Raw genomic sequence first — 12234 nt, forward strand, 5'->3', positions numbered from 1 at the left:
TCTCGGCCAAAGCTACTGTATCATAAGCATAACATAATATAGGAGGCTGTAGGTAGAAAAACAAATCTTCTTCGATAGAACTACATATATTGCATTGCTAACCAACACTATTTTTGTCCAACAAAAACTCTTCTAGGTCATTAATATAAATATATATATATATTAGAAATAGTGATAAACTCCGACATTACAATACAAAAATCAGATGTCATGCCTTAGATTTGATTCATCAATACGTAAATCAGATAAAACATACTTATTTTTCTCAATTTCATTTTATAATAACTTATACCAAATACCATTTCTCCAGACTGTGCCAAACGTTTGTTTGAAATCTTCAAATGTTCAAGCGTCTTTTGCTTTATCCTGGGATCATACTTTTGCACATGAGTGAACTTACAGTTTACAATATGAATTGCATTGCTTTAAAACATGATATGGGAGTTTATATCCAAACTGATATGTTTGATAGCATTGAACTTTCCTCACCAGTTTAAAATTTCACAAGGGCACAGCCACACCAGTACAACAAATAGCTTCACATTTTTTCGGTTGCGTCCACAAATTGTCAGACATAACGTAATATAAGATCCCTAGTTTGTGGTTTATGACATGGTGCTAGAGATCCCTAGTTTGTGATAGTCCCGGCTTAGGTCATGGTGATATAGATCCCTAGTTTGTGATAATCCCGGTTTATGACATGGTGCTATAGATCCCTAGTTTGTGATAATCCCGGCTTATGACATTGTGATGTAGATCCCTAGTGTGTGATAATCCCGAATCCCGGCTTATGACATAGTGATGTGGTTTGTGGGTTGTTCCTGTAGAGTAGCATACTCCTGGGGGGTTCGGTGTCTCCGTTTTCGGATGACGTACAGTAGAAAAGCGATAACAATCACAGCAACAACAAGGAGTGTTACCGTGACTCCAATAGCCACGGACGTTCCACTGGACGAGCCCTTGTCTGAAAAGTAATACTCTTTTACAGTATCTATTCGTTATCATCATTACCATCATCATCATCATCATAAGAATTACAATAATTGAAATGTCTTACCATTGTTAGATAATCCGAGGCTGCCTGAGTCGCGCAACACTGCAATAAAGCGTGATATTATTTTACACAACACAACTGCTACTTTAAACATATGTAAACTATATTTCAGTTGTACGTCAACGGCGATTAGAAAATTAAATAAAGCACTTATTAAATGTATCTTTCTCAAATTAAGATTATCGTATTTTATTTATTAAAACTGAGACATGTTTTCTAAAGGCTTTAATATCTTACAGTATACCTCAAAGGGTTTTCATGACACATTATGAACAACGAACAGTGTGTGAGAATTTGTTTTACATAGTGTGTACCATGAAAGACCGTTTTTATACCTTCTGCAAAAAAAAAAGCGCTGAACTGTCGTGCACCATGTGGAATATTTATTGCTACAATCATATATTTGAAAATTTAAAGGACTTTAACTTTCATATTTATACATTATCAGCTAATATGTATTCTGTTTCTTTTAATGTTATGCGTAAGAATTTCGTTGTTCGTTTTCTTTTAACATTTTGACATTCGAATCGAAATCTAGATGCAGGGGATGCTTACTCCTCCTAGGCACCTGATCCCACCTCTGGTGTGTCCAGGGGTCCGTGTTTACCCAACTATCTATTTTGTATTGCTTGTAGGAGTTATGAGATTGATCACTGTTCGTTATCTTCACCTTGCATATATCAACGACGTTTTATCTATTAACGACAATAACTTTTATTCATATGCCGATTCGATATATCCCTGTCATTTCGAAATAAAATACAACACAGAGTCATACACTTCTGCTTCATACCTGGATATGTTATTGAACGTATATACTAACGTCAAATTAACAACTCAACTTGATGACAAACGGGATGTTTTTAGCTTCTCCATTGTCAACTTTGCATATCAATATCATCTGTAGATGGTGTTTATACCTTTCAACTGCTTTGATACGCAATAACTTGTTCTGGGTATTGTCAGTTTTTAAATCGAAGCAGGCTACTGACAAACAAGTTGATGGTAAAGGGGTTTCAACGGTCTCGTTTAAAGTTATCATTTCGTGAATTCTATGAGCGTTATAACGATGTAAAACTTATACGGTATCAATTTTGATGCACCAGATGCGCATTTCGACAATTATTGTCTCTTAGGTGATGCTCAACCGAAATGTTTGAAATTCGAAATAACAATATACTTGCTAGAGCTGTTTTAGGGGAAACAGAGTGCCAAAAAAGTGGGGTCAAATTCGTCTAAGGATAACAGCTATGCATGAGGGAGATAATCCTTAATTTTGAAATAAATTTCTAATTGTGTCCCTATCAATTAAATATGCATTCGTATTTTCAAGCTAGTAACGGAGTACTTACATAGCTACTGAGCTGTAGAGACCCTTGGGGACTAACAGTCCACCAGCAGAGGCCTCGACCCAGGAGTCATATTGTAAAACTTATACAGTACCAATTTTGATGCACCAGATGCAAGGTGAAGATAACGAACAGTGATCAATCTCATAACTAGTTTGCCAATACAACCTATCATTGGGTCAAATCCTGTCTGACGTGTTTCATATCGATTGTTAGATTGTTCTTGGTACACTTTTTTGACTACGGATAACTCCGTTTACCTGGTCAAGATATAGGGCGCATGGTGGGTGTGACCTGTCGACAGGAGACCCTTACTCCTCTTAGGCAACTGGGACATGTTTCACAAAACAACTTGCGACAAAGTCACAAGTCATAGATCGTGTTGCACATTTATTAGTTGAAATGAATGGGTTAAAACTTTTCTGATGCTTATTTATTAGCATTCTGTTTTTTATTCTCTATTTTGCATTGGAGTGAATTATCCACAATAAGCAGGAACATTTCAATATGTCAAATTGGTCGTAAGTCGTAAGAACGTTTTTAAAAATGTGTCCTTGATCCCACCTCTGTTGTGTCCAGGGGTCCGTGTTTGCAGAACTCTCTAGCTTTTTATTAATCATAGTAGTTATGAGATTGATCGCTGTTCGTTATTTTCACCTTATATCTGAGAAATAAATTTTATTTTTGTAAAATTGCACCGCCGGTGTGCTTGAGGATCCCCACTAACGTTTCATAAAAGGTACACAAGATTGAAGAGTGGTGATAGTTACCTTATGCATTGATATATGATATACATTTCTTATCTTTATGTTATTAGAAATTTAATTTAAAATCAAGCCTATGTAATGATAATTTTAGATACACACTGGCTGCGTTGTGCTGTTGAATATCAGGTTAAGGCATTGTATCGTCGTAATAGAACACCCAAACACACCGTGTTGTATGAGTGCATATTCATGACAAAATACATATCATTGTTATTGCAACGAATATCGTTTCATGTAAAGATTATTGAAGGTTTGGGCCAATATGTACACTAAAAGGAAAACTAAGACTATAAACACATTTACACGACAGTTTTCATATTAATGTACAAAGAAAACATCTTATACTTTTATACTTCAGCTTCCTGAAAATCAGTAAAACAGATGGTACTTGTTTTGAATGGTATAAAATATCTCGAATGAAACAACATTTCTTGAGAAATGCATATTTAATCCCCGAGAATGGATATTTTATCCCCTTACCATCACACTTAGATCCGCTCCAGTGATCTTGACATCCACCTGGACAAACCCCTGTCACTTGATCACAGGTTGTCCCTCTCTTACAGTATCCGCACGGCTCAGAACAGTCCACTCCGTAAACATTTCTTTCACACACTGAATTATGATAATGATGAAACTGTGAGGTAATGATCTAAACAACGGAAGGCAAAATGACCATCATATGTGACACATTTCTAAATGTATCTTGTACTGTATGGGGTAATAGGGATGTGTTTTTCTTCAATAAGTAAAATTCTAAGAAGTTCATTAAAGTATTACTTTAGTTCTACGCATCAGTACCCTAAAGTTGGTACAATATATGCTGATATATTTCATTGATATTCCGTAGTCTTTGGTAGTTAGGTGTCCCAGCACTGTTGGAACTCCCCTACGGCAGGAATTGTGCAACTTTATCACTGACCTGTTATTATATTGTTGTGAGACAGAATTCATTCAAAAGCTTTTACATAAGACAAAGAATATCTTGCTTTAGAGAGAACGAAGATTCGAAACTATGCCATAGAACATGAGGCAGTGATAGCAATGAGGAAACCTAAAACACATTTCAACGAAATAGAGCAGTTGACAACGTCGTCTTTCCAAGATTCCTACAAGCACAAGCTAATATTCAGAAAAAGAAAATTAGATTTTGATAACGTAGACGAATATTATGTCACATAAATTCAAATCAAAACATGCGGCTGTAAAAATCTGTTGTCCGAAGAAAAGGAAGAAGGATTAACAAAGGATAAAGGAAGAAACTGGATATTTACCTTACTAACCTAAAAACATTGTCGGTGTTGTAAACATGACAACAGTGCGCGTAGTAGTAATTTCACATGTTTTTTTCAGTAAGTTGATGTTCAATTCATAACTTTAGTAGAACCGAATTTGCCTTTTACGTCATACAAGAATATGCTCTGCCCTGCCTTGATCAGCCGGTGATTTGTCTGTAAACGTTTACGGATTTGAACTGGAAAACATTGCACACTTATGGGACTTTAAAACATTGTGTCGAATCAAGAACGCTAACCTTCAATCTCAACCAACAGTCATGTCAATCTACAATAACAGACTAACGCGATATTCAAATGACCACGTGGAAACGAATGGTTTGCGGGAAGAAACGCCTTGAGGGAACAAACAGTATTGGATGATAACTGGAGGTTTTGGTCTTGGAACGTAACGTTGAACGGTTTAAACGAGATGGTTTTGTATGGGAATAGAATGGTTCTGATAAGGAACAGAACAGGAAGGGAACAGTTCAAATTGTGTAGTAGTACGCTTCAGGGTTAGTATAATTTCCTTATCACCTGTATGAAAGGTGGGATTAACGATTGCTTGAAGATGATATGAGTAATGATTTGACAGCTAAACGAACACTTAGAATATTGAAAACAGGCAGATATGCAGAACACAAAAACCGCACCCCAAAATATACCTCCAATATATCAAACGGTGGATATTGTTTAAATGACTGTTCCGTTCAATCAATAATGCATCATTAGATAATGACAAACTTGTCCTTTTATATGAGATCAGCAGGCGACAAGCATGACCAAGTTCTGTGTTTTCACTTCAAGCGTTGTCATACAATTTGGTTATCGAGTGAATAATTATTCTGTGTTTGAGCGTCACGATATATTTTTTTGTTGTAGAGGGAGGAATTATTACGACATTAAGAATCACAAAGTATATATATCTAAGAAATGAATACAATTTTTAGGATATTACATTGGGATATGTACTACGACGTTACACGCTGGTAAGTTTCATAAACTGCACTAACGTTTCATAAAAAGTGCACCAGATTGAAGCATGGTGATGCATACCTGATGTATTTAAAAAAAACATATATATATATATTTGTCGATGTTTACTTTATTAGAAATGTACTTCCAGAGCATGTCCTTCTAATGATGCATTTGAATAAAAACTGAATGTACTGTACTGTTGACATCAGTAAAGGTATTGTGTCGTCGTGATACAACATCCAAACACCCCGTGTTGCATGCTTACATGTTCAGGACAAAACTCCACTTATTATTATTATAACGAATATCAAAGGAAATCATTACAGATGAAAAGATTATAAAATTGTAATGTATGGGCCATTCCATATGCTAAAAACGAAAATTGGATCATAAACACATTTCACGATTGTGTTCCTATTGATGTACAAATAAAACAGCTTATACTTTTATACTTTAGCTTTCCGAAACAACAGAACATGTGATAATGGTTTTAAGTGTTATTAAATATCTCGTATGAAACAGAATTTCAAAATACCACAGAGAGTGGATATTTTTCCCCATACCGTCACATTTAGATCCGCTCCAGTGATCTTGGCATCCACCTGGACAAACCCCTGTCACTTTATCGCAGATTGTCCCTCGCTTGCAATGTCCGCACGGCTTAGAACAGTCCACTCCGTAAAGATTCCCTTCACACACTGAATTATGATAACGATGAAACTGTGATGCAATTGACTAAACATTGAGATGTAAAATGATCACTATCTTTTATGAAGACGTGAATCATTTCGAAATGTATCTTTTACTCTATGAGGTGTTATAAACAGTTTTTTTTTCCGTTAAGCAAAATGACCAGAAGTTGATCTAAGCATTACTTTGATTCTACGTTTAAGTACCCCGACGTTCACAGTAAAACGTGCTTTTATTTCTCATTGACAGTACCTACGTTGTAGTTAGTGATTAGGCCTTCCATCACTCTGTTGAAACTCGCATGGGCACGGATCGTGCTCCACTATCATTGACCTGTTATTATATTTTGTGAGACAAAATTTAGTCATCAGCTCCTATTTGAGATCAAAAGATATCTTGCTTTGGATGGAGCCAAATTTGGGAACTACGATTCTAATTATGGGTCGGTGGATGTTAGAAGAAAATCCAAATCATAGTTTCTCGAATTCAAAGATTCGAGAAAGAGGTATTTCAGATATTCCTTCATATACAAGTTAGCACTCAGAAGAACAACTAGTTTGATATTTTTGCCTTTCACTCAGAAGGCAGAAACTCAAAAAAATGTTGTGTCACAGAAAATTAAACCAAAAGAAGTGGCCGAAAGAACCTTTTTCTTCAAAGAAGTGGACTACCAATCGTAGATTTGCATCATTTATTCACACAAATATCGGGGTGTTGTAAAAATGGCAGAGATGCGCACAATAGGCATGTACATTACTATATCCGATGACAATACACTTCTCTCGGAGAACGGGCCCACATCATTTTTACTAAGACCTTGGTATATTCTTTTTAACAAAGAATGAAGCTGTGTTAAAAGCCGCGGAAGGTGTACTTCCAAACCACACAAACCTCATAAAAATCGTATAAAGGCAAAAATTTGAACCAAAGTCAAAAGTTCTGTCAGAAAATGATACCCCATGACCTCTTTTATAAATAAAAAAACAAGCCAGGCTAATCTACATCCCATATCAAACTGGATCATTGAAGTACAGGGTTACCAGAATATTCCGATAGTGGGTTTGCCTGACAAGCGCAAGATTACGTAAGTGTTGGTGGTACTCTTTGCTATAACACGTTGTTAATAACATGTTTAGGTGCTGTTTTAATGAACAAAAGAAGCCCAAATCAATGACATCAATAAATGAATAGTTACGCAAGTCAAATATCAAAACAGCTGGAGAATGGTGAATTGTACAAAACCTTGACCCCACACTTGATCTGTCAGTTGTATTTCTATAGTCGTTGTCAACAGAATGGCCGGCATTATTTCATGCGAACATCAAATCGGACAAACAAGTAATCTACTTTTTTTTTTAAATTGTATTATTGTATCGTTTGTTTTCTTCCCTTTCCACATACACAGACTGGCATAGTTTATACCCGCTGTGGAATTTCAAGAGTATTAAAGTAAGCTCTGACCATATCTATAGTTGTCTGAGTGTAAAACGTAATTTCATTTTACAACAGCAGTTTCGTAATACGGAAATACTAAATTGTGTTGATATGGTTATATGAAAGGTGAATATAACGAACAGTGGTATTATGATTGATTTATTGCACCTGGCGTAACGTCTTTCTCGAGACTGTTTTCATTCATATGGAGACGCCACCATTAGTAGGGTAGGACTTCAAATTTAGCCCTATGCTGCGTGATTAAGGCCCTTGAACAGTGAGAGTTCTTTAGCGTGCTGAACCTATTGTGAGGACCCGTGACATTCACACCTAATACCAAGCGTTTCGGCGATGGAACTGCCACACCTGTATCAACGACTAAAACCTATCGCGGCCTACATATCGTGCTCCTCTCTCAATACTCGGTATACATTTTTTGCATTCCACTCATATTACAGAAATTGGAAACGAAGAATCTGATTCCATAGCTTTAATGTATTTAATGTTCAATCTATCAACTGATTCGATACGCAAACGTTTGGTATGTGTATCATTCGGGACAGACTACTACCAGATATCTTGATTTAACAAGTGATTCAGCACCCTCGTTTGATACCAGCATTTCCGAATTCTGTGGTCGTATGTTTTCAAATACAACATGCAATTTTGTCGCATTTTGTCATCTGATGTTTTATATCAATCTTTACGCTGACATTTACAAACTGGTTTCAATGACGGATTACACTAGTTGCCCGATCAAGGAATTAACATGAAACGTTTAAAATGACTTTTACTGAAAGTGAGTATTGAGGATATAATGTAACCTCGTATTTCTACGACTAACGGAAACCAATCAGCAGACATTGAGAAGGAAAAGTGAGGATAGTGAACAATGATGAATCTTGAACCTCTTATAAGCAATGCAAATCAGAGATGTGGGCAAACACGGATTTCTTGATATACGAGGTATGGGATGAGGTGCATTTGAGGGGTAAACATTCCCTATAAACTGGTTACAGTCGCTGTGATCATAAAAATGCATCATGAAATAAAGAGAAGCAATCACAATAAAGGGTATATATTAATATTCACTGAAAACTCAATCTTAAACTATTCTTTTCAAAATTGGAACAAAATAAAACGAACTAACAGCACTTCATTAATGTTAATTATTCAAAGCACATTTTGTCTACTAGGAACTAAACGTGCTCTGTTAACTTACCGTCACATTTAGATCCACTCCAGTGAGCTTGACATCCGTTAGGACAAATTCCTGTCACGTTATTACAGAACGTCCCTGTATTACAGTGTCCGCACGACTTGGAACAATCCGGCCCATAGAATCCACCTTCACACACTAAATGACAGACATAATGAAAAATGAATAGAATCAATATCAATATTGAATGGTATACATCTAAACGTAAAGGAGTTCCCTATCATAAATGCATAATGATGCTCTCATATGATATGTAGTTCCCGATTCGTTATAACAAGAATATTATATGAAATTCTGAATGATGAAAGGTGAAGATAACGAACAGTGATCAATCTGTTAAATCCGCGTGAGAAATTATGAGCACGATATTTACGAAATGAATGAAGTATCACAATGTATAATAATTTATTATGTAAGTTAATTATTTCATTACTCCATTCATTTATCAATTGATGCTGTTTTAGTATGTCGTGAAATTGAAAAGTTGCAAGTTCTTCAATTTGTTCTAAATTTTATGTTTTCACCGTAATAATCAGCATACATTTTTGTGGTCTATTCCATATGCACAAAACGAACACGGAAATGATTGGATACGCAAATGCTTGCTTTATGTATGATCAATGGAATCACGACATGTTACTACCAAATATTAGCTTTATTATTATTTATCTATTTTGTATTGCTTATAGGAGTTGTGAAATTGATTACTGCTCGTTATCTTCACCTTTCATAACCAACAGTAATCAATCCCGTACCTCCTATAGGCAATACAAATAGAGAATTGGGTAAAAAAGGACTTCTGGATATACTAGAGGTGGAGTCAGGTACCTAGGCGGAGTAAGTATTCCCTGTCGATCGATCACACCCGTCGTGAGCCCAAAATCTTGATCAGTTAAACGAAGTTATCCGTAGTCAAAATCAGTGTGTCAAGGATAGTCCAACAATCGCTATGAAACACGCCAGACAGCATTTGACCCAATGATAGGTTGTATTGGGGAAAAAATCGTTATAACGACCAGATAATTTGCGAACTGCTGGCTTTAAACGAGACTGTACGAACCCTTGCACCATAAACGTGTCTGTCAGTAATCTGCGTCGATTTAATTACTGTCCATAAGCAGAAGAAGCTCTTGCGTATTGAATCAGTTGAGAAATATAAACACAATATGCAGGAGACCATGGAATATTACTACATAAATATGGGAGTTCACTATGGAGAAGGTAAAATCATCCCGTTTGTCAGAATGTTGAGTTGTTAGTTTGCTGTTAATATCTACTTCAATAAAATATTTAAAAATGAAGCAGAAGTGGACGACTCTGTGGGGTCTTTCATTTCGGGCTCTCATGGATTTATCGAATCCATATACGAATCAAAGTTATCGTTGTTAATAGATATTACTTCATCGATAAAGTATCGAATTGAAGGCCACAGCAAGAAACAATTTCTCTCACGTAAAAGTTTTTTTTTGATAAATTCTGCTTCCTAGGGATATTAACAAACATTTCGGAAATTTTTGGCCGTATGTTTTTGAAATACAACATGTACTTAATTGGGAAGTTGACATCGTGTGTTTCATATCAACTGTTACGGCGATCTGTACATTCTGAATTTAATTATGGATTAATCTGTTTTCCTGATCAAGATTTGACGTGACAAGGGGTATGTGCGTCTTACTAGTAATATAGTTTTCTTGATGTGATTGATGGAATTGATCACTGTGTACTATTTTACGGAGAAGGACAGCAAGAAGATATTTTGTTTTTGAATGAGATTGTGTATGTCAATTAACTACAGAGTTTTTCAGTTGGAAAGCTTGAGTGATATAATGATACGAATTATCATTCTGTGTTTAGTAAAAGGAATTAAAGAGGATACATGAGGAATATGTGTTGGTTCCAGCTTGTAACAATATTGTCTTTGTTTGTAAGGCTCATTATTACAACTGTATTTTAAACGAACTTGGCATTAATTCTGGTTTTGGTAATCGTACTTACACTCCAACTACCCTTTCAAAAGGTGAATTCTTCAAAATCATACTTCAGTTTTAGACACATTTAGCATCCCAGTCAATGGGTCGAATGCATATGAGTTACCGTGCCTATACTGGATTCCTAAACTACATAAAACACTTACAAACAAAGATACATTGATGGATCCAGTAAGTGCTCTACCAAGCCCCTATATTTGCTCCTCGTGAAAATATAAACAGCTGTGAAGGAGAAACTTCAAACTTTTTGTGCGACTAGATATACCAGAAGTGGGGTTAATCAAATGTGGATTCTAAAAAGATTCTAAAGAACTTTTAGTGAACTTGAAATCGAAACACTTTCCCCAAATCAATAACAAAACCTATGACTTTTCAACACTTTACATGACCATTCCTCATGATAAATTAAAGAGTACACTTTTTGACATCATAGACAGTTGCTTCTTAAAAAAAATGGAAAACAAAAACATTCATCTAGTGATCAGTCATCCAAAAATTACATTCTCAATTACCATTGATTCCACATATAAGTATCCTGAAGCTGAAATAAAAAGTATGCTAGAGTTTCTCTTTGACAATATCTTCGCGGTCTTTGGTGATCAGGTCTTCCAACTGTCTGTTGGAATTCCTATGGGCACGAATTATACTCCTTTGCTAAGTGACTTGTTTCTATATTCATATAAAGTAGAATTTAATCGAAAACCTCTACGTGAGAGGGAAACAAATATATTGCTGTTGCCTTCAATTTCACATTTAGATATATCTACGACGTTTTGTCTATTAACAATACTAACTTCCATTCATATGTCGATTCGATATATCCCTGCGATGTATTTATATATTCTATTGAAAGTAGACATTAACGGCAAACTGACAACTCAACTGTATGACAAACGAGATCATCTCAGCTTCTCCATCGTCAACTTTCCATATTTATGTAGGAATATTCCATTATCGCCTGCATATGGTGTTTATATCTCTCGACTGATTTGACACACACGAGTTTGTTCTTCGTATATCCAGTTTTCAAATCGAGGTAACCTACTGACAAACAAGTTGATGGTACAGGGATTTCAACAGTCTCGATTGAAGACAGCATTTCACATATTCTCTGGACGTTATGACGATCTTGTTCGTCAACACAACCTATCACTGGGTCAAATGCTGTCTGATGTGTTTCATACCGATTGTTAGGCCGTTCTTGGTACGCTGATGTTGACTACGGATAAACCTGTTTACCGTATTGGCATATAGGGCTCACGGCGGGTGTGACCGGTCGACAGGGGATGCTTACTCCTCCTAGGCACCTGATCTAACCTCTTGTATGTCCAGGGGTCCGTGTTTACCCAACTATCTATTTTGCATTGCTTATAGGAGTTATGGGAGTAATCACTGTTTGTTATATTCACCTTTCATCTATAACAAATACAGATTATATACCAAAAACACTGAATTGGTTGTTTATGATTACTGAATAT

General features: G+C 35.9%; 1 protein-coding gene across 4 annotated transcripts in view; it reads right to left on the reverse strand.

The window, feature by feature from the left end:
* Positions 1–46: 46 nt before the first annotated feature.
* The window catches only part of LOC130049325 (multiple epidermal growth factor-like domains protein 11), an 85419-nt gene continuing 73231 nt past the window's right edge, over positions 47–12234 (reverse strand). For 3 of the 4 annotated variants that reach the window (XM_056146739.1, XM_056146737.1, XM_056146735.1), the window contains 5 exons: positions 8772–8906; positions 5989–6123; positions 3651–3785; positions 1058–1096; positions 47–964 (listed from right to left, as the gene is read on the reverse strand). In XM_056146739.1, coding sequence (XP_056002714.1) covers positions 789–964; positions 1058–1096; positions 3651–3785; positions 5989–6123; positions 8772–8906 — 620 coding nt within the window. In that variant the 3' untranslated portion in view covers positions 47–788. The remainder of the gene's footprint in view (positions 965–1057; positions 1097–3650; positions 3786–5988; positions 6124–8771; positions 8907–12234) is intronic. The other variant, XM_056146736.1, reaches the window with a different exon arrangement.

The sequence above is a fragment of the Ostrea edulis genome, chromosome 8, assembly GCF_947568905.1.
Source record: "Ostrea edulis chromosome 8, xbOstEdul1.1, whole genome shotgun sequence".
In the NCBI taxonomy this organism is placed as follows: Eukaryota; Metazoa; Mollusca; class Bivalvia; order Ostreida; family Ostreidae; genus Ostrea; species Ostrea edulis.